The 24,696-nt window shown below is 36.5% G+C and overlaps 1 protein-coding gene across 2 annotated transcripts in view; it reads left to right on the plus strand.

Moving 5' to 3' along the window:
• ELP4 (elongator acetyltransferase complex subunit 4) overlaps window positions 1-24,696 on the plus strand; it is a 165,249-nt gene that overhangs the window by 101,209 nt on the left and 39,344 nt on the right. The window contains exon 10 of one of the 2 annotated variants that reach the window (XM_023756380.1): window positions 9,693-10,855. The exons of the other annotated variant lie outside the window; for it this stretch is intronic. Coding sequence (XP_023612148.1) covers window positions 9,693-9,728 — 36 coding nt within the window. The 3' untranslated portion in view covers window positions 9,729-10,855. Of the gene's footprint in view, window positions 1-9,692; window positions 10,856-24,696 lie in introns of those variants that run through there. 2 annotated transcript variants of the gene reach the window in all.

Consider the following 24,696-nt stretch of genomic DNA (forward strand, 5'->3'; position numbering starts at 1 on the left):
GGAAATAAAGCATTCACGGCCAGAATAGTAGTTTATATTTAACTAAATGGTCACATTTTCAAGTAAAATACTCCCTGGCATTTGAACAGCTGTTATATCTACATCAGATTTGAATACTGTTGTTTAACCTTCCCAGCTGTAGCGGGGGCGGTTTGTTAGTTTAATTCAGTATAAAATATGCATAGCATACTTAAATTTGAAACTTTAAACACATATTTGTGTTAAATTGATAAATTTTAGTTCCCTAAGCCTATTTTAGATAAACCCTTTATCTCTGAGATATTTATTATTCTCAACTATATGTTTGAAAGTAGTTAAAATATATTTCCAGCCCAGGTCAGTGTAGCTCAGTTGGTTGAGCCTTGTCCTATGCACTGAAAGGTTGCTGGTTCAATTCCCAGTCAGGGCATGTACCCAGGTTGTGATTTTAGTCCCCAGTGAGGGTGTGTACAGGAGACAACTGATTGATGTTTCTATCTCACAAAAATGTTTCTCTCTCTCTCTCTCTTTCCCCCCTCTCTCTAAAATATCAATAAAAACATTTTAAAAATATTTTTCCAAATCCTTTTTATAATTTTGTATTGGGAATGAACAAAAAATATACATTTTGTGTACATATACTTGTAATAGCATTGCTGTATTCATAGGAAAATTTAAATAATGTGTTCCTATGTTTCTTCCTATTCGATTCTCTAACTCTAACAGAATTTTCTTTGCTAATGCAATGATGGAAATGGAATGAGGACAAGCTGGTTGCTGTAAGAAGGCAAAATAAAAGACCAGTACTTCTCAGTCTTACAAGACTAAGGTTAAAAGGGGTTAAGATCAAAATATATGTGATTATGTGGCATGTGAATATAGTGTATAAAAATTTTGGTCTGCTAAACTGAAAAATATTGCTTGACATTTGAAAGAGATAATTTTAGAAAAAATACACACAACTGCTCATGGGTCTACACCACTCACACATGCTCGCACACATACCAGGTGTACCAGTTAATAATGCGGATATTTTTCAATAGATGGAGTTACACATGTGTTGATATTTATGTGATTTGATATGTATGCTATTTTGTTGTATTGACAGCAAGCTTCAAAACTTCATATGTCAAATTTTCTGAAGTTGTTAACATAGATATTTTTACGTTTAAAAATGTCAAATTTCATACCAAAAACAAGAGCATTTGCAGGAAGTTTTAATTCATAACTTTATTTTGAAGAAAAGTGCTGCTGGAAGTGATTGTATACTTCGGGAAGCTTATGGTGAACATGCTCCATCTCAAGATACTTGTGAGCGCTGGTTTAAACGCTTTAAGAGTGATGATTTCTATATGAAAGACAAAGAACATCCAGGTCAACCGAAAAAGTTTGAAGACCAACAATTACAAGCATTATTGGATGAAGATGCTTGTCAAACTCAAAAACAGCTTGCAGAAAGATTAAACGTTGCTCAGCAAACAATTTCCGATCGTTTACAAGCAATGGGAAAGATTTTAAAGGAAGGAAAATGGGTGCCACATCAACTGAACGGAAGACAATTGGCAAACTGAAGTCATCAGTAAAATGTTGCTTCAACAGCACGAAAGTCTTTTTTGCATCGAATTGTGACTGGCAATGAAAAGTGGATTTATTTTGAGAATTCCAAATGCACAAAATCATGGGTTGATCCAGGTCAACCATCAACATCGACTGCAAGGCCAACTCGCTTTGGAAAGAAGACAATGCTCTGCGTTTGGTGGGATCAGGAAGGTGAAACAGTTAATACTGATCGCTACCAACAACAAATAACCAATTTGAACCATGCTTTGATCGTGAAACGACCAAAATGTGCCAGAAGACATGGCAAAGTAATTTTGCTTCATGATAATGCACCATCACACACTTCAAAACCAGTTAAAGACACGTTAAAAGATCTTGCCTGGGAAGTATGAGCCCACCCGCCGTATTCACCAGACCTTGCTCCTTCAGATTACCAGTTGTTCCGATCGATGGCACACGCACTTTCTGAGCAGCACTTCAAAATATATGAAGAAGTGGAAAATTGGGTCTCTGAATGGTTTGCCTCAAAACAAGAAAAGTTCTATTGGGATGGTATCCACAAATTACCTGAAAGATAATGTGTAGCTAGTGATGGACATTACTTTGAATAAAGCACTTTTGATGTTTCTCTTGAAATTATCATGTTTTCTTTGATTACAAAAATCTGCATTATTAACTAGTACCTGGTATACAGATAAATACAAGAAGAGTTATAGATTCATCTATATGTTGTATATGTACTAGATACATACATATATTCTTAGCTTTGTTTTCTGGAGAGCTTGGAAGCAATAACAACCTAAGGAATTCTCCAAGTACCCAGACATTGGTTTCAAGGTATCATTTACCACTAATTTAAAAAAAAGAAAAAGAAAGTGAGGGAAGGAAGGCTTTGGCAAAATAGCTGATTATGGGGCTGGGGCACAGAAAGTATAGCAGTAAAATTGAAATCCATGAGTCTATACTGAGACAAATGGATGGATAGATAGATAGATAGATGATAGATAGATAGATAGATAGATAGATAGATAGATAGATAGATAGATAGATAGATGAAAAGAGAAACCTCTTTCTTACAGAATACCAATGAATAAACTAGAGGAATAATGAAATAGAAAATCATCATTTGACAATCATAGTTGTATTCAATTCAGACAGGAATTGTCAATGGAGGCTACAGTAGCTGATGGATTGATGAGGAATAGGATATTGATAGAATCTCAAAGTATTTCCAAACTACTAGTCAGTTACAAAGGGAAGAATTATGACTTTACAGTACAGAAACCTGATTAACAACTTGAGCAAGTGATCAGTTCACATCACAAGTGGACTGAGGTCACGTGGGGCACATCACCTTGATGAGACACTAAAAGAGCAGAGTCTCATATTAGTGGTTTCCCTGTGCAAAAAGCATAATAATTAGACAAAAAGGAGTCTCAGAAGTTTGTCTCCTCAATGTCTTTGGCTGTGGTTACCCAGCTAGGTTACCCTAGAGCAAGCTGTGACATCTCTGGTGGTAAATATTGGTTTATTGTTTAAGGAAATCGAAGTGTTTTCTTATTGAAAAAGAATTAGTACAATTGCTTTTTAAATCTCAATTAATATACCCTCTCCTAAAATTATTCTCAACTTATTTGATACTGAAGGCCAAGAATGTGGGGTGAAATGGAAATGATATGAAACAGCTAAATATACCACCTTTTTATATATTTATCCACAAACTTAAAATTCAGGATATTATATGTAATCACATATCCAGCACTCTTACTTAAGCTAAAGCACACTTCTGAAACCTGATAGGAACAATACTGTAAAGCTTAATTATATTTTTATGGCCCATGCCATCTGTGTGTTTGTTCTACTTACAACAGTAATAGAGTATTCAAAAAAACAATACATTTAGTTGGAGGCAAATTATCTCTTAACATTTAAGATCCTGTTCTTGTGTTGTAGATTTTTGTATCTGTTTGAAATAGAAAAACTTCTCAGCTACTTAAAAACCATATGTGGTTGATTCAAACAGAAGACACAAAACTGTTTTTGTTTCTTAAACAAATTCTAATTTAGATGAAAGAAAGCACTATAATTGTTTAATATACAATGATATATGACATAAAGTTTATTTTCTGATACCTAAAAATTAAGACTGTCGAAGTCATCATATGATGTGCTTATATTTAATTTATCTGGAAACTATAGACGTAAAAATTATTGCTATACAGACTTGAAATATGCAGATTCAGAATCTATTTGACATTTTAATCATTTCTCAAAAACAATATTACAGATGTTAAAATTTCTCTGTAATCATAGTGTAGTTATTATATTTCTTAATAAGTAATAATGTGGCTATGTCATTTTTTAATTTCATTTTTTCAAAGGAAAAAATAGGGTACCATTATGAAAATATTTAGTAATTTCTCTAAAGGTAAGAGATAGGTATTAAATTAATCTTTCTGGTGTTTAAACCTTACAAATGTTTGACACCCTACATTTTAAATTTTCTGAATGATGTATTTCTTTATGTAACATAGTATTTAATACCAATATACATAATTTCATGTATATACCAGTACAGGTATGAAATAAACCTTATAAGTCATGTTAGTAGGAATACTGTCTAATATCCTTGATATTCAACTGAAGATAGCAACTGGTCAAAGTCTTTATTTTAGCAGGTATAATCTATTGAAAATAAGCTTTTAAATACAACAAATATTGAATCATCTTTTTAAGTCATAAATGTGAGAATTTTAATGGACTCACTATTAAACTTCCCTTTATTCTGTAGAAAGTTTCTTCTACAGTGTATCTGTTTGAAATAGATACACTGTATTTTATTTATTCTATGATTCATATATGCCATATAATTTCATGGTAAAAATTGATCAATTCTACTTTGATAGTTGATACTTTCTTTAAATTATATTAAATCTGTATGAGTTTCTTATTGCTGCTGTACCAAATAAGCATAAATTTTATTATTTAAAATAACCCAAATTTATGTTATAGTTTTAGAGATCAGAAGTCCAAAGTCAGTCTTAATAGAATAAAACTCAAAGTATCTGTAAGGCTAGTTTCTTCTGAAGGCTCTGGAGGAGAATCCATATCTTGCCTTTACTAGTTCTAGAGACTGCCAGCTTTCCTTGGCTTCTGGGTGGTCACTCCAGCCTCTACTTCCATCATCACATCACCTTCTCTATGAATTTGACACTTCTGCCTTCCTCTCATAAGGATTCTTGTGATTACATTGGGTCTGGGACCATCTCCTAGTCTCAGGATCCTTAACTTAATCCCATCTGAAAAGTCCCTTTCACCCTCCATAACATATTCACAAGTGCTAGGGATTAAGGACATGGGCATCTTGCAGGTAAGCAAGGGCATTATACAGCCTACCACATATCCTTTTATTTGTTTAGTTTTAATTCCTTAAAATGGCATTGTTCTCTTTTGCCACAAGGTCTTTACACTTGATTCTGAGTCTTCCTAGAATACCTTTTCCATTCTCCACCCCACCGCCCCCCATTCGCCACCTAGATAATGCTTTCTGGGGCTCCAGAATAATTTCTCCCACAGGGAAACCTTCCACAACCTCTCTCACTAAATTAATTTCTCCTCTTATATCCTCAAGGCACCATGTACTTCTTCATAGCACTTATTGGTTCATTATTTTTATATTTACTGGTAAATTCTTTGAAGTTTTTCACCCACTATACTTTATAAACTCTGTAAGGACAGACACCATGAGTTTGTCATTTATTTATTTTCTTAATCTTTGTAGTCCCATCTCCTATTCAGTACATAAATGTGAAAAGGAATGCATAGTCTTGTGCATTTCATATTAGATTTACTTTCTAAATATTTTGTGAGGGTTTTATTTCTATCTGTTGTGAATGGGATTCTTTTTTTGTTTCAATACATTTTTGTATTGATGCTTAAATGTTGATCTTGTGTACATCCACTTTATTGAGTCATCGCACTAATGCTAATAGTTTCTCACTTCAGTGAAAAACTGTTCACCTATAAAATCCAAGTGGATGATCATGTTCTCTACAAATAATGATCATTTGTCTCTCCCTTTCTGTTATTTATACATTTTATTTCTTTTTATTATCCAATTGCATTGTTCAGGACTCACAGTATATGTTAAATTTACTGGTGAAATATTTGTTCCTGTATTTTGTTTTACCATTAAAAGAATAAATTTGTTTCAGATATTTGATAGGTCTTATTTTTTAGTTAAAAGATACTTTTATCTATTTTCTAGCTTATAAAGAGACATTGAGTGTTTTTTCTGATTTTATTTTTGTTCTTCAGTCTTTTAATGTAGTAAATTCCTATTTGTATATTAAAGTTTAGCAGTGTGCACTTCAAGGCATAATTTTAAAAGCCAGTTCTCAGTTATCTACATGTGTGTATTAACCACATTTCAGTTTATCTGCAATGAAGATTTCAAATTTTTATTGACAATGTCATATAATTTTCTTAACTAAGAACCTCTTCATATAAATATCTTGTAAGGGATCCAAAATAGTGAAACTCATAGAAGCAGATAATAGAATGGTCCTTGCGAGAATCCAGGGAGTGGGAGAAGTGGGGAATAGTAGCTCAGTGGATATAAAGTTTCTGGTATACAAGATGAATAAGTTATATATTCAGGATAGATTGCATATTAAGTGTTCTTACCACCAAAAAATAAATAAACATGAAAGAACACAAGGAAATTTTTGGAGGTGATGGGTATGTTTATTGCTTGTGGTGATGGTATCATGGGTATATGCATATATATAAACTTACCAACATGTATATAGTGTTCAGCAAAAGTAGACTTATTGCCCTAGCTGGTTTTTCTCAGTGGATAGAGTGTCGGCCTGAGGACTGAAGGGTCCCAGGTTTGATTCTGATCAAGGGCACATGCCCCAGATTCATGCTCAGTCCCCAGTGGGAGGCATGCAAGAGGCAGCCAATCAATGATTCTCTCTCACCAATGATGTTTCTATATCTCTCTCCCTCTGCCTTCCTCTCTGAAATCAATAAAAATACATTTTTTTAAGTAGGCTTATAGTTGTGAGTACACAAAACAGTTTATTCTTATATTATTACTTATTAATTATTGTATTCTTTTCCATATGAACTATTGTAAATCTACTTTTGCCCCACCCTATACAGTAAATGTGTGCATTTTTTGTACATCAGTTATGTCTCAATAAAGCTAAGTAAATAGAACACTCATTTACTATAACCTGGCTGGATCTAGAAGAGAAAAGCTACCAATTCATTCAAGTAAAGGTGAAAGACAACAAATTTATAAACTGGTGCTTTTTTAAGCTCTGATTTGAACTCATATGTCAATACAGTGCCCTCAGAAATGCTCATTTTTGCCAGCAGTGGGAAAGCCACAACAAAAAATAATGCTCAAGTGTATTCTGAATCAAATATACTTTTTTCTTTAAGCTGCTCTTTTAGATTAACCATGCCTAAGATCTAACTCAACTTTGTGAAAGGTTTCCTTCATTAATTGATTTTATTAAATTTCCTACTGTGTGTGCAACAATTCTCCTATCTATACATCCTTACCATTGACTATTTTTAGTTTTTGAGTCAAAATAATGAGCAAAAGAGTATAAACTTAAAATAGACAATTGCTGGTATGAGATTCACGTGTTCTTAACAGGAAAACATTATGCATACCTAATTTGGTTCCAGTTAGGAATAAGGTGATCAAAAACTGTTAGAAACTAGATGAGAAATTCCTTTGCCCAGTATTTTCAATACAAAGGTCTCTACCTTTGAGGAAAATCTTTGAGCCTGGCCAGAGTGGCTCAGTGATGGAGTGTTGACCTATGAACCAGGAGGTCATGGTTTGATTCCTGGTTAGGGCACATGGGCTTGATCCCCAGTAAGGGGTGTGCAGGAGGCAGCCAACCAAAGATTCTCTCTCATTGGTGTTTCTCTCTCCCTCTCCTTTCTTCTCTGAAATCAATAAGAATATCTTAAAAAGAAAAGAAAAGCTTTAGAGGCCAATTAAGTTTATGCTCAGAACTGGAAATTGCCTCCAGAAAATGTAACATCTACTGAAAGAACCAAGTAAAGTGTTATGAGTTAACTGCCTGTTACATGCAAACAACTGATACTCAAACTCTCTAAATATGATCCTTGTCTCCAAGAAGGAGTGCATTTCAGACATAGATGTTAGTCCCAGCCTTGCCACTCACTGTCTGATTTTTTCCTCATCTTGAGTAAAACGTAATAATGATGAGTATACCTACTCTGTTCTAAGGATGAAATGATAAAATACATGTGAATTGTCCAGTACAATAATTGGCACATCTTATATCCTCAGTTACAACAATAACTATCATTGTTACTGCAATCTAGTTTGGAAAGCAAAATTTACACACAAAATAAGTCAAATATCATCTTAAGATAATAAAGGATTAAATTATTAGTTGTTTCTATGTACAAAGAATACTATAAGAAAGAAGCCTTCTCTGATTATACTATATAAATAATGTACATGTGCACACTCCCTCAGCCTTCCTTATACTTATCACAATCTTTGTTAGTAGCTTCTTATCTTTCCCACTATACTGTAAGCTCTTTTAGTGCATGGGCCATGTTTCTCTCATAAATTTCTTGCAGTCCCAGTACCCTGATGCAGAGTAGGGACTCACTAAATATTTGTTGAATGTATGACTTAAAGAGAATAAGTTATTGTTGGCCAGCATTAGCAAAGCAGCATTGTGGAGAAGATGACATTTGAAATGGATCTTGAAAAATGAGTAGGATTTGGGTGGACAGTGTGAAAAATGCATTTCAGGTTAATAGGCATGAAATAACTGAAACACAATGAGTAGACAGACACAGTGAGTAAGAAAGGAGCCATTTAATTTTAGGTAAAAAGAGATCATTAAAATAAGCTTTTCACACCTCTTCATTTTACAGATAAGAAAAATAAGACCCAGACAGTGACAGAATCTATATCTTTTCTATATCATGTAACTAACAGAGCTTAATAGGGCAGCCTAGAACCGGTGACTTTGGACTATCAGTTCAATGAAAGAGGAACTAGATGGAGGTAACTATAAGCAAGAAGTCTATTTAGGAAACAATTGCGGTAATCGAAGCCCAAAGTGATAAGGGAACAAACAATAGAGCGAGAGGAGTCGTATGTTATGTTTTATTATACTCTTACATTGAATATGAATGTTTATGGTTAGAGTAAACATGAACCAAGTAGAAAACTGGAAAGGGCAGATACAACACTCTGGGATATTACACTCAAACCATACATAAATATAAAAAGGAAGATGTACTTTTTAAAAAAAGATATTCTTTATGAGAAAGAAAACAGATTCCACTATACCTAGGGATAATCACAAACTTTATCTGGGATACTTTTGAAAATGAAGGCACTGTGTGTACCATGTGGGAAATATTAGGTGCCCTCATAACAAATCATACACAGAATAACTATAGGCAAATAAACCTTTCAAAAGTGGGCTGACAGCTTCTAACAGCAATATACTAGTAAAGCCATCTTTCAGAGCCAGTAATTCAGGCAGGCCCATCTGAGTCATTTCCTCTATAAAATGTTTTTAGTGGAAATACAAGAAAAAGCACCAATGAACTAATAATTATCTCCTCTTTGTCATCAAGGTGGCCTAGGTTAGTTAAATGCCACCTTGAAATTAATTGCATCTCATTTTATCTACCTGGAATGATTCTGTTATCCTTTTCTTAAACTATAGCACATATGTATGTGACCTGTGTTTCTTTTATATGTACAGATCCAGAACATCAATATGATGATAAAGATAAGTATGTATCTCAAAATTATTCTATACTCTCTGTAATTTTTTAAATCAAATATTTTGACTGAATCAACCACATCGGCCATTTATTTAATAGACTGGTAGCTATAACTTTGGTCTTTATTATTTTCTTTCTCTTCACTTTAATAAAAAAAAACACATAATGAATTAAATCATAAACCTACAAATTAAAAACTGCCTCATATTGCAAATTCATATTAATGATGCAGCTGATGAAAATAAGTATCCATAACCTAAAGATGCACAGTGCTAGGGACAAAGGTGGCATTTTACATTTTTATTAACACTTGTAATTTTCTCCTGCTTGATTTCTTTTAGGCCAAGCCCAATTTCTTCTTAGCCATGGGTCAGTGAGCTCATGCTGATTCTCATATGACGGATGGCTTGATTTTGCAAAGATATCACTAACTACCAATACCTAAGTCTAGCTGCCATCATCATGAAAAACCTAGAATAATAGAAAAGTATGAATTTGAATGTATTATTGCCTTTAATTTCACTAACTAGCATTCCTGGGCACCATCAGAATTGTGTGTATCTGAGAAAGATTAATTTAAACTTTATTAATGTGGTAGTAACAAAATAGCATAAAACAAGCAAAATAGTATTCTGTTACACATATTTGTTATCTTTCCCTGTTAAATGTCATAGGAAAAAAACCATACACTTTAAATGGTAAAATTTTGTATTTAGTACATGTAAATGTAAATTTAAGAACAAGTGGATTTCACCAGAATATGATACATATCTGCTTTAATAGCTGTTCTACATCCTCCCAAATGAAAACAATATTATATTAATAAATCATAAGGGGCTTCTATTAGCTTGATAAATAAGTGCATTTAAAACACAAGTTAGAAAAGGATTTGTTTAAATACTTTAAATAAGTCTTTATCATACTACTCTAGTGATGTCAAATACAACCTTCATTCTGAAGATTTTAGTTAGAGATTTAATCTTTGAAAATATTAATAACAGCTTACAGCAGGTAAGCTATAAAATAATACTGGATGCTGTCTATTTAGTTTCTGGTTGAAAAAGCACAGCAGTACTTTAGTTCATTACCTTTGAAAAAACCAGTAACAAGATAATACAGCTGCCTCTGATTAAGATGTAAATTCTTTCTAATTAGAATGTAAATTCTTACATTTAAATGAAGACATCAATTGTCAGGATGCCATATGATATCTTATTCCACCTTGCCTGAATGAAGCCCTCACTGCTCATCTATGGCACTAAAATAGTTTTGCAATCCCTTTGTTCTCTGATTCTTGTAATATTCTCTCTTCATGTTCCCTTTTCACATTGCTTTTGTTTATTTTCCCCCTTGCATCTGATATTGCTGTGCCTTGGGATTTTGCAGAAATTTGGAATGAAAATTGAGTTCAGTCAGTGCCAGTATTTGCTTGTGCCTCAATTACTTCTGCTGAATTTTCCTCAATGCAAATCAGGCAGGTTGCATAAAGTGGTGCATGTATTTGAAATAATTAATTTTCCGTAAAATGATGGATCAAATCCAATCAACCTTTATGAAATCTAAATAATAGAATAGAGAATTAGAAATTAATTAACATTTTGTGTTGTTAATACTGTATAGTATAAACTAGCAATAGTAAGTTTTACTGTTGATTCTAACTTTGTCTTTATTAAATGTTGATGAAAACCTGCCTCAATCATTTCTTGCCAGAATTATGCTAACAAGGAATCTTATATCAATAACGTTAAAGCAAAGGTTTCTAAGATTATATAAATTATTAACCAGTGAGTTGAATTATGTGTGCTTCTTTCCACAGAGCAGTAGTCAAAGTTTTATCTTGAATAATGTACACTAATTTATAGAAATCTACTGTTATATTGGATAGGCCATGAGCCTTTGAGCATAGCATTGTACCTTTATTTTCTATCCTGTTTCTTCAACCAAAAGAGGTATAAGTTTAGAAATGAACCAACTTAACCAATCTTACAGTGCTAGGACTTGAAAGAATGCCTTACAGATAGTCTTTTTTTTAACGTATTATAAAATTTCAAACATATACAAAAGTAAAGACTAGTATAATGAATGCCTGTGTACCCATCAGCCATCATCAATCATCAAGGAGCTAACAGGGAAGCAAAACATACAACCTGAAATAATAATAACATGCAAGTAATCCTATATAATAAAAGCCCAACAACCAAACAGCACAACTACCAGAAAGACCAGTCAACCAGTTGCTATGGTGTGCACTGACCACCAGGGGGCAGATGCTCAACATAGGAGCAGTGCTCTCCCACAGCGGGAGCAGCCACTCAGAGGGCAGGTCCACAGCCGCTCAGCTGAGTAGGATGAGCAGCTCTCCCACAGCAGGCCGATCCCCACATGCCACACCCCCCCACCAGTGCACGAATCCTGTGTACCGGGCCTTTAGTAGAGAATAATGTGCAATTATAGAAGCTAAACTGCAGTTAGAGAATATGAGTGCTGTGGCTAGTAAGAGAAAATTAATTTGTGCTGAATAAGCAGAGAAGAGAAAGAGCATTCCAGGTGGGGCAGAGATGCCATAGAGAAGATTTAGCAATGAGCAGAATCTGTTGATAGTATAGTTGATCATATGGCATGATTAGAGTTTAGTGTTTTTATATATATTTAAGTAGTTAACTTTGGTAAGATGGAGGGATTTGAGAGCCAGGCAATACATTTTAGTATTAACTAGTCAAAGAAGTATTTTAGAGTGACAGCATCAGACATACCTTTTTTTTTTTTACTTTTTTTTTAAAATAGATTTTTATTGATTTCAGAGAGGAAGGGAGAGGGAGAAAGAGATAGAAACATCAATGATGAGAGAGAATCATTGATCAGCTGCCTCCTGTATGCCCCACATAGGATGGGGATCAAGACCACAACCAGAGCATATGGCCTGATCAGGAATTGAACTGTGACCTCCTGGTTCATAGATCAGTGCTCAACCACTGAGCCACGCCAGCAGGCTGAAAAATACCTTTTCTTTGTACAAACAAAAATCTCATCTGTTGTAATTAAAATTCTTTCCTAGTCTCTGATCATGTGCACAAATAGGACATTTCTAGTGACTAAAGAATAAATTGTAAAGAAATATTTTGTCTCTGACCAGCTAATTAAAAACAAATGTTAGTGCCGAAACCGGTTTGGCTCAGTGGATAGAGCGTCGGCCTGCGGACTGAAGGGTCCCAGGTTCGATTCCGGTCAAGGGCATGTACCTGGGTGGCAGGCACACCCCCAGTAGGAGATGTGCAGGAGGCGGCTGATCGATGTTTCTCTCTCATCGATGTTTCTAACTCTCTATCTCTCTCCCTTCCTCTCTGTAAAAAATCAATAAAATATATTAAAAAAAAAAAAAAGAAACACCATGAAGTGTTAACATTTAAAAAAAAAACAAATGTTAGTAATAAACCTGTAATGTTACATTTTACTATATTACATGTTACTTGACTTTTATGTCCACATAATCAAGAGAAATATCACTTTTGTTATTCATACGGTCACTTGAAAGTTTTTTGAAACCATAATATATTTGTTTTTGCACAATTATAAATTTGTAGTATTATTTACATACAGTGTTAGTCTCTCATTGCTGCTGTAACTAATTACCACAGACTTTGTGGCTTAAACAATACACATTTGTCTTACAGTTCTGGAGGACAAAAATCAAAAAGTCTTATGGGGCTAAAATCGAGGGGTCAGCAAGGCTGAGTTCCTTCTGGAGACTCTAGAGGAGGATCCCTTTCCTTGCCTTTCCCAACTTCTAGATGCAAGCTGCATTCCTTGGCTGGTGACCCCATTCTTCATCTTCAGAACCAGCAATGTTGGGCTGAGTCTTTGTTAAACTTCCACCTCTCAGGTTATCTCTCTCTTTTTTAAATATATATATATTTTTTTATTTTTGGCAGTATTACAGATATCCCCTATCCACACCCACCCCCACCCCATTTTGCTCCCCTTTACCCAGCCCCTTCCCCATCCCAGGTCTTCACCACGCTATTGTCTGTGTCCACGGGATGGAGATATATATATATATATATATATATATATATATATATATATATATATCTCCAGCGACCAAACAGCGGAACGACCAGAACAACTGGTCAACCAGTCACTATGACACTCACTGACCACCAGGGGGCAGACACTCAACACAGGCTATGACACTCACTAACCACCAGGGGGCAGACACTCAATGCGCTCTGCTGACCAGGATTAGCAGCGCTCCCACAGTGGGAGCAGCCGCTCAGAGGGCAGGTCCACAGCCGCTCAGCTGACCAGGATGAGCGACACTCCCACAGCGGGCTGATCCCTGCAGGCCACGCCCCCCAAACAGTGCACAAATCCATGCACCGGGCCTCTAGTGAGCATATAAGTTCTCAGGTTCTCTCTTACCCTCTTTCACTTTTAGGGACCCTTATGATTATATTGGGCCCACTGGGATAAATCTGGATAATTCCCCTTTGTGATATGCATAAACATATTACAGGTTGCAGGGATTAGGATGCAAACATCTTTGAGGGACCACTGTTTTGCCTACCTTAACATTTCTTTCATATCTGCTCCTCAGTGACTGCTTTGATAGACCATAGAGACAGAACTACTTCATTGGCTCAGAAAGGAACTTTTTATCTGCTTCAGAAGAAACTAAAATGTATCATTTCAGCTGACCTTGAGGAAAAGAAAAAAGAGAAATTAGACTAAATACTATAAATCACAACAGTTGCACCAAGTATAAGCATTTGTACAAAATTGTATACTAAAATTCGTCATTGTGGACATGGCCCAAAAAATGTGTTTCAAAGAAGGGAGTAAGCAGCTAGCATTTGGGGGGAACTTATTATGTGGCAGGCACTATTATAAATATTTTGGATGTATTATTACCATTTAATCTTTAACACCCAATTGAGTATATTTCTTCCTTTTAATGATAAGGAAGCTGAGGCTGGAAGACTTTAGGTTAAACTTCCCAGAAGACACAGTTAATGAGCAAGCCCAAAGTCTTCATATTACACCTTGCTAAATTCTATGAAATGTCAGTTGTATCCATCTATCAAGAAACATATTTTTTCGTATTGGCTAAGATTAAGGCATTCAGCCTGGCCAGCCAGAGTGGCTCAGTTGGGTAAGTGTTGTCCTGTACACCAAAAGGTTGCCATTTCGATTCCCAGTCAGGGCACATACCTGGGTTTCAGGTTCAATTCCCAGTCAGCAACCGATCAGTCTCTCTCTCTCTCTCTCTCTCTCTCTCTCTCTCTCTCTCTCTCCTCTCATTTTTAGGTGCGGATTTTTAAAAAATAAAAAAAGATTAAGGCATTCAGAGTATTATGGAATAAACAAACAAGTACTAGTATGAGACATAATCCTGTCCATCAACAGAACACTACAGTTCCCTTTTCTCCACATCTTTACCAACATTGGTTATCTCTCGTGTTTTTTATGATAGTCATTCCTAAGAAGTCTGAGGTGATTTCTCATGGTGGTTTTGATTTGCAATTTCCTGGTAATTAGTAATATTAGTACCTTTTCATGTACCTGTTGGCCTTTTTTATGCCTCCTTTGGAAAAATGTCTATTCAGTTCCCCTGCCCATTTTTTAATCAGATTCTTATTTATTTATTTATTTATTTATTTATTATTAAGTTGTATGTGTTCTTCAATTATTTTGGATATTAACCCCTTATCAGATATATGATTTATAAATATTTTCTCCCATTTTTTTTAGATTGTCTTTTCATTTTTTGGATGATGTCCTTTGCTGTATAGAAGCTATTTAGTTAGATGTAGTTCCACTTGTTTAATTTTGTTTTTGTTGCCTTTGCTTTGGATGTGAAATCCAAAAGAAAATGTTGCCTAGACTAATATGAAGTTGCTATGTTTTCTTCTAGGTTTTATGGTTTAAGTCTTATGTTCAAGTCTTTAATTCATTTTGAGTTGAGTTTTGTGTCTGGTATAATACAGTGATCCAGTTTCATTCTTTTTTATGTTGCTGCCCAGTTTTCCCAGTTTATTGAAAAGGCTATTCTTTTCCCATTGCATATTCTTGGCTCCTTTGTCAAAAAGTAACTAATCATATATAGATGAGTTTATTTCTGGGATCTTGATTCTATTCCATCTATGTGTCTTTTTAAAATGCCGATATGATAGTGTCTTGATTACTTTAGCTTTGTAATGTAGTTTGAAATCAGGGCATGTCATGCCTTCAGCTTTGCTCTTCTTTCTCAAGGCTTTTTTTGCTTTTGGGGTCTTTGGTTCTGTACACATTTTAAGAGTGTTTGTTTTGAAGTTGAGGTTTATAATTATGTTATCTATTCTAGAAATGAAATTTCTCATTTATAATAGTGTTAAGAGAAGGATCTGTAGTTTTTTTCAACTTGTTGCTCTATATGTTTATCAGCTTAAAATCTGAAAGCCACAAACGTTTTCTGACACATATAACAATGACAAAGGAAAAAATGTTCCATATTTTCTCCACTAAAAGGTTTAATGTATAAAAGAACCATACACAGAGAAAGACATGTACTATATGTGGAATTTCACCCATATGTGGAATCTAATGAACAAAATAAACTAATAAACAAAATAGAAACAGACTCAGAGAACAGACTGACAGATGTCAGAGGGGAGGGATGTTAGGGCAGAGTGAAAATGGTGAAGGGATTAAGCCAAAAAAACTCATAGACACAGACAAGAGTATAGTGATTACCAGCGGGAAAGGGGGGGTGATGATATAAGGGGGATAAATGATGATAGAAGGAGATTTGACTTGGTGTGGTTGAACACAGTACAATATACAAATGATGTGTTATAGAACTGTATACCTGAAACATGTAATTTTACTAGCCAACATCACTCCAATAAATTCAGTAATAAAGCAAAAAAAATAAAATAAAAGAGCCATACAGATGAATTGTACAATAAGTGAATTATATCACAATAAATCTTTTTTAAAAAAACAATTATAAACAAATATTGAATTCTAATTAATTATATGCATGCCAAAGTGGTTAAAGATAAAGTGTTTTGATGTCTGCAACTTGCTTTGAAATTCACCAAAAATTAAGATGAATTAGTGGATGATAGATGTAAGAGAGTTGATAAAACAAGTATTGAAAAAGGTTAATTGCACACTTTAAGGTGGTGTGTATTCTCAACAAAAAAAATCATCAATTTTTCTATATGTTTGAAATACCACTACACAAGTACTAGAATGACCTTAAAAATGTGGAATTTTTAAAGACATTTTCTTCATTAAAAGTTCTGACACCATTTTAATGAAGGGAAGTAAGTAACTGACTACTATATCACCTATTTTTATTCAAGTAATTGGATAATAACTTGGTAAAACAGAAAGCAGGAGAAAAGAGTTAAGCACAAAACCTCAGCACAGTTCTGTGACTGCCAAGTCAGAGATCTTCGAAACAAATAATTGTAATTAACACCATTTTGCCACTGGAAAATCCGAAATTGTAAAATTTCTGAGTAAACAGTATGATCTCCATTTTCAAATGCTTGCTCTGCTAAAATCTTACACCTACTTTTTCTGTTTAGGCAATTACTTTAATTTTTTTTTCTTTGACCTCAGCAATATGTTCCCTGCTTACATTATTCATGGAATCATGAAAGGTCACTATTGTCTGCCCAATCCCGAAATAGTTTGGCACTTTTTCAAGTTGTTTTGCTTGAATTGTATAAAGTGGTAACCCGCTGATGCAGGCATCCATTCCAGCACTCTTGGGCTCCAGTCAGACCAGAAAAAACGATAAAAGGAATGAAAGTGTCTTTCAGTTGCTAAGCAAAGTAGTTGGTCGGGAATAGTAAAACTTTAGAATTTTTTTTTTTAATCCTCACCTGAGGATATTTTTTCATTGACTACTAGAGAGAGTGGAAGGGAGGGAGGAGGGGGAGAGAGAGAGACACACCCAGGTATGTGCCCTTGACTGGAAATCGAACCCACAACCCTCCGGTCTGGCACTTTAACCACTGAGTAACTGGCCAGAACACAACTGTAGAATTTGTGAAGTCCTGTGGTAAAACTGGGACTCACTGAAACTTTCACATAGAATAGTACTAACTAACCCATTGAGGTCTTCAACAGAGTTTGAGTTGAATGCCCTTCTTAAGTGTTCAGTGACATGTGGTGTGGAACCCTTGCACTTAAGAAACATAAGCAGCAAAGCTAGGGAGGAAACTTGGAGAGGACACCAGGGCATGAGCAGGTTTTCACTGCAAGATAAACCAAAAAGAAGATAAGTGCCAAGGACCAGATGGAATGAAATCATGTTCCCCTGGCTCCCTCGCCCAGCCTGAGAAGCCAGGCGAAGGGAGTTTGTGATCATGGGACAGGAATGGGGGCTAGTACTCCATGCTTATGCTGCTCATCAGTCAAAATTGCTACTCAGTAAACTTCTTACTCCCTATTTTGTATATAGTCTTGGATTTTAATCTGAAATCTCACAGCTTTGGAAGCAGACTCATAGTTTGTGTGGCTTAAGACTTTCACTTCCAAGCACATATTCAGGCTTTGTTTGCCCAGTTTTGTTGTTTGCATGGTTGAGTGCTGTCCCTGGAAAGAGGTACTTCTGAGCTAGTATGAAGTCAATGACTTGCCTTCAGGGCTCATGAGGAAGTTCTGAAATTTCTGTTTCAAGGTTTTGACATGTCAGCAGGTGTAAGTCCAGTCTCATGCCAATAAGCCTTGTGCCAATAAGTTCCTTTTGATCTCAGTGGGCAAGATTTTCCTTGTAGCTGTTAACCTGTTGCCATGAAAAGAAAAAGAAAATGGTTGTGGTATATAGCATAGGTTGCAGGCACAAATATAATTAGCGCTGTACTACAACACTGCTTTTGGTTTGTTGGAACTTTTAAGCATGTTGGCACTTTTTTAAAATCTGTTTTCCAAAACCGTACACTCAACTCCTGATTTTCCATTCAAGCCGTGATGGTGCTTCCCGACCGCTCAGCTGGAATGGGTTCGCCTTCTTCCCCTCAGCACACCTTTGAACCAGTGGCACGTCCTGTTGTAAGGAACATTGGGTAGCAGATTCTAATTTGGCAGCACCCTAGGGACATTAATCAATCAGAAAATATAAATGAGGGAATCATTTCTCAGGTGAAATGGTTCCATTGAGGATAATATTGAAATGAAAACACCAAAATGTTGACCAAACTAAAAATACGTTTGCAATTCAGATGACCCATGGTACTTTACCTTATATTAGTGTGCTCTTATCAAGGCTTGACCTTTCAGCCTTTATAACTTAAATAATTGTCAGACTTCCTAACTGTTCTAATGCTGACTTTACCTTTGCTACGTGCTCCTCAGGGCCCTCTTCACCGCCTCCCTCACTGCTGTTTTTCGCCCTTCAGCCCCATTACCAGCAGCTCCCACAATGTGTTGTCATGGAAAATATCACTGATTCAAATTTTGGGTGAAAAATTATAATTTCACCGTAATTTATCATTATTATGACATAAACATACATAGTATTTCAAATATTTAAGTAACTGAAATGTTCCTCAGATAAACAGCGCACTTATCCAGGTCAATCATTGGAAGTAAGAGAAGACCTCCCACAAGGAAACTTAAAACATTGTTTGTTTTTGTTTGTTTTTAATGTTTATTCTTTTGTCCAAAGAGCTAATGATTAAGACCTGAGAATTCGGGATAGAGGCAATGTGTGATTTCTACTGCACGGAGTGAAGGGAATTGTAGTCTTGGAAATAGTGAACTACTCTGAGTGTTTTTATTTAGAAAAATTATTGGAGTCATTCATTTTTTAATTTCTATATGATGTTCATGATCACCGTTGTCTGTATTCAGATACTTCAATAACCTATCACCTGTGACTTCTCAAAAAGAGTGCCTGTTTAAAAGCTTCTTGTGGAAGAAGGTGAGTCTTGCCAGCAGGACAGGCTGCATAATTTGAGGGGCTCAGTGAAAATGAAAATGTGAGGCCCCTTGTTCAAAATAAGACAGAAAAAGTGCATTAAAAGTACTAAAATATGAAGCCTTTTCCTTTCTTCCATGGCCTCTTAATTGGTAGTGGTGTTTTTATTTGCTAATTCAGGTCATGCTCCTTCAGGCACATAGATTCTCTCAGAGACCAGACTCTCACCGGCCCCTGAGGGTCTCACCCTAAGACTCGGGAAACAAGCAGTCCATCAAATGTCACTTTTCCCCTCCTGCCAGCAGCTAGGCTGATACTCTGTGCCTTGGCCAGAGTCAGGGAAGCCAAGCCAGGCATCTCCCCCTTCCACAGCCCCACTGCTCCAACCCAGGCTGGATGGGTATTGCAACCTTGAACATGACAGGTACCTGGATCAGAGGTGGGCAGGAAGCTTGCCCCTGCCCAGTGCCCACAGAATGCTCTGAGGCACTGCCAACCCTGGGCAGGACAGCTGCTTCCATGCCCCACCTCAAGATGCCATAGGGTGCCTGCCAACCCTGACCCTTCTCACATCCATATCCAGGTTCAGAATGGGCAGAGAGCAGCAACATTCACTGGGAAGGAGGGCAGAGGGAGGAGCCAGTGGGAGGTGATGCATAGGGGATGGCAGAGCAGACAGTGGAGAACTTACCCTGAGAGGAGGGGACTGCACTATAGCCAAGCCCCCTCTCCTCTACGTATGCTCCACATCCTATCAGACTTCACTTACAGAACACAAAATCAAAGAGCAGCAATCACAGCACATTAAACCCCAAGCACAGCCTTCTATATGATACCCATAAGGCTGCCTGCAGACTAAACTCAGTCTCCCATAAAATAATAAAATAATGGTTCACATCTGTTATGCCAAGCACTGTTTTAAGCACTTTGTTTTGCGTGTATTCATCAATCCTCGAAGAACTTATGAAGTATGCTCCATTGTTATCCCCATTTTACAGGCTCGCCCAGTAATTGGTGTCCAAGGTCACTTTGTAATAAAGGGGACAATGAGGATTCAAACCCAGATCTTTGGCTCCCAAAGATCTTTATTGGAGAACTGAAGAATAACCTAGACATTTACTGAAGAAGGAAAACACACTTAGAAACACTGTGCAATGATGAAGGCTTTGTCTTAACGCAGATTTCTAGAAAATAAAATCCTGATTGATTGCATGTATGTTGGGTACACTGTTGCATTGATCTACTTAGAGCATCAAAAGCAACTGTCAAATAAATAGGCTTCTCTATGAAGTAATGTCAGATGATGGAGAGATTAAATAGAAAGCAGAGGGGATTTGTGGATGCTCCTAGAATCGTAACATTTAATCCTTCTGTAGATGTCTACTCCAACCCCACCCCCACCTTGCCCTGCCCTGCCCAAAGTTATATAGCTAATTAGTGACAGGGCTGGGCCTCAGACCTCTTTGTCCTGGATAAGGAAGTGCAAAGAAAGTCACCAAGCCCCTCTGTTATATTGCTGATCCCTGCTTAGACCCCTCCTTGAGGAAGATGCTCTGGGAAGAGAAAGAGTGTGGGGCAGGGAGAAGAGGGGTAGCAGCCAATGTCTGACTTTCTTTTTATCTTTCTCATCAAAAGGATTTGATGTTTGTGTAAAAATACTAATGTTGACTGCAACCATTTCGTCTTAATCATCATTGCTATTATAAAATCACTATTTTGATTGAAATTGCTATTAAGAAAACTTGACTAATTACAATCAAGGAGTTGCTGGGTCAACTTGTCTAAACCAGTTCTCTAAAATAAGAGAATTTGAAGGTAATATGCAGCGTGATTCTTCCATGCCCTTACCTTCAAAGTACCAGCAAGGTAGATCCTAATAACTCTTAACTTTGTTTATGGAATTTGCAAGTGACCAGGCCAGAGGCCATGTCTGTTACTTCCTCCACTGACTGTCTTTTACTCTGGAGGAGAGCATGTCACCAGTTTATTGAGGATTCTCTCAAGTCAGGAGTTATACATATTAAGCAAGTTTATTTGCTCTCACAGTGGCTTTCACCTGGCTTTGTCAATCTTTTTCCTGTCTCTTAAGTATATGTTTATCATATTCAACAACTTGGAGGTCACTTATTTAGTAAAATTCAGTATTGTTTGAAACTGTAATCCCAATTCAGGCATAAACTGGGATCCTCACTTTTTGAGTGGTTGAAGGGATTAGAGACCAGAGTCTGGTTCTGAAGATTCTAATTCTCCCTTCTTTCTTCCAGGCCAGAGAGAGTGAATGGAGTGGTAACAGGGCACGTGTTTTTTTTACACAGCTAGCCACTCTTAGGGTCCTCTGCTGCAGCTACTTCTCTGAGTATGTCTGAAGCAGGCATTCAAATGCGGGCCCTCTCAAGCGCTAGATATTGAGTTTTTCAGAGGGCCTGTAGGGTGTCCACGCCATATTGTTGACTGATGTCAGAGTACAGCAGTTGTGTCGCCTCATTCCCTGCCCACAGCTGTGTGCCTCACCAGCCTCTCGCTGACAGGTTTTCCTTGCCAGGCAGGTCATCATCTTGGATAGAGCACCAGCAAGCTGACTTAAGTGAACTACTTGTTCCCCAGGCATTTCCTACAAACGCAGGCTACTCCCCATTGCCCCTCTGCCTCTCCCGTTCTCTCAGCCCTGCTCACACAGGCACAGGACAGAGGAGCACATTCTCTGCGTAAGCAGATGTCCAATGGGGAATGAAATGTCAATCATCTTGTCTTATAGGTACAGCCAGTCTTTGAGATAAACTTTGGAGCCCCACCAGCATCTTTGAAACTAGCTTCATAGGATAGAATCTCCTCTCATCACAAGCATGGTACTCCCCACAAAAACCAGTGACTCCATAACTCCTTCCTCCTTTCCCCAAGCTTTTCATATGGAGGTTGGGGTGATGGCTGTGTTGCACTCTGACACCTTTTAGGCTTGGGAGGTGTCTGTGCCCAATTACTGGGGACTTTCTTTAGGCCTCACAGCCCTGGTGTTGTCAAAGCTGGGACTGTCCTTCCAAGCAACAATAAAAGTACCACTCTCCTTGATGTTGTGTTTATATGTTCATAAGAGGAATAATTTTTGATGCAGTGCTAAGTCCTTCACACAAAGTGAAAATAAATGTTCATTCCTTTGCTCTTTTAAAGAAGGCTGGGATTCTAAGAAAAGGCTTAACAAATAGACTATAACCAAATGGATAGGATTGGAAAAATATATTTCAGCCAAAAGGAGGACATGAACAGAGTGGAATATAGAAAATTGGAGAGCAAATTTGGGGAAAGTAAGCAAACTTGGATAACGGAGAAGCAGGATAGAAGATCAGAAAAGCAGACTGGAAACATCAGATCAGGAGGTTGTTGAGGGCAGGGTTAAGGAATCTGAATCTGGGTACAGGGGAAAGGCTCTTCAGCAAAGAGAGTGACCCATTGAAAATGGCAAATTTGGAGAAGTTGACTGGTAGGGATATGCAGAATCAGGTGGAAGAAAGGAAACCAGACATTCAGTATTGTAACAATTTTAAAAGGAAGAAATAAGAGGGGTGGAGCACATAGAAAGGAGAATGTAAGCATTATTGGAATAATTTGTGAGTTTTGATGACTAATCTTGTAGGATATGATATGCCAGCATATCCCAAATGCATGCTTCGTGACACTAAACCTACCAGATGAGCCGAGTCAACAAAGGATTCTCTGGTCAAATAAACTGAGGAAACTCAGCATAATGTAGACCAGTGATGGCGAATCTATGACACGCGTGTCAGAGGTGACACGCGAACTCATTTCTTTGGTTGATTTTTCTTTGTTAAATGGCATTTAAATATATAAGATAAATATCAAAAATATAAGTCTTTGTTTTACTATGGTTGCAAATGTCAAAAAAATTCTATATGTGACACGGCACTAGAGTTAAGTTAGGGTTTTTCAAAATGCTGACATGCCGAGCTCAAAAGGTTCGCCATCACTGATGTAGACCCTGCTTAGAAATTCATAATAAAAGTAACAAAGCAATTCCAAAGGAGAAAAATCAACAACACATAACTTTGTTTAGCCCAGCATTTCCCAAAATTATTTGATCATAGAACCCTCTTTTGTATAACTCCTACAAAACAGAATCAGTGTTCCCAAAGCACACTTCGAGAACCGCTGCACCACGTTCTATGCTACAAATAGACTGAAGTGTTGATTTGTAGATTAATATTGTATCTATCTTTAGCAAACACTAAAAGCAAAGCATAATTTATGATGAACTCTGTTTCTGAGAAGAAAATCATTCTTCTTGGACTCTCTAAGCTTGAACTATGTCTTTTGAAACTTGAGCTTGTCTCATTCTAAATGTCCACTTTTATCTTTTCACTGCACAAGATCAAGAATAAGTAGCTCCAATTTTATAATAATTTCTGGGGTTTGCTTTTGTGGCCTTAAGAACATATACATCAGTATGTGTGTCATCAGCTTTGGGTCTAGGAGAAAACAAGCTTTACTCTTTTACTTTCAAGTGAGTACATGTAAAGTAAGGGTTTTGTTCCAGAGAATAACAAGAGGCAAGCTGTTGCATTTGTTGTATTGTTACACATAATAACTGCTAACTAAAATTTTGTTTATGAAAATAAGGCAGATATTTTAAAAATATTTTTATTTGATTTTTAGAGAGAGAGACAGGAAGAGGGAGAGAGAGAGAGAAACATCAATGTGAGAGCAAAGCATTGATCAGCTGCCTCCTGCATGCCCCCTACCAGGGATCAAGCCCGCAACACGGGAATCATACCAACAACCTTTTAGTGCACAGGACGACACCCAAACAACTGAGCCATACCGGTCAGGGCATAAGGCAGATATTAATTACAGTTTATTCACAAAGAAATCTGAGACTAAAGATTGTAACTTATTGGCTCAGGGTAACTAGTTTATGATAGAACCAGGACTAGAGAGAACCAGGTCTCATGTTCTTTCTGATCAAGCATTCCACCTTAAAGATTAAAAGATAAAATAACTGCTTTTGTTGAATGTCAAAAGAACTTTTCCTTTGTTTGTAAATTATTCTAAAATCCAAGGGGGGCCTACCCACAAAAGCTACTGTGTTCACAGTTATTCTTAGAGAGAAGTCTCATCCTTCCACACAATTATCAATGTCATGCCTTTTCATTTTTCACTGTAATAAATGTCTTGCCTTTCATTTTTCACTGTATCCACTAAAGAATATCAAAGACTAGTAAGCCCCTACTTTCAGGAATTATACCCAATTGAATAATAAAGAAATTGGGACTAAGAAAGGTAGCGACTTACCACAGGCAATTTGATGAGACACATATCTTACAAGTCTTTGTAGCACAAATAGTATAGGACCAAGCATTCAGAATAATTACTCCAAGTACACAGCTATTGAACAGCAGATTTTGGGGGTTGAGGAAATAAGT

Source organism: Myotis lucifugus, unplaced genomic scaffold (genome assembly GCF_000147115.1).
Source record: "Myotis lucifugus unplaced genomic scaffold, Myoluc2.0 scaffold_92, whole genome shotgun sequence".
Classification (NCBI taxonomy): domain Eukaryota; kingdom Metazoa; phylum Chordata; class Mammalia; order Chiroptera; family Vespertilionidae; genus Myotis; species Myotis lucifugus.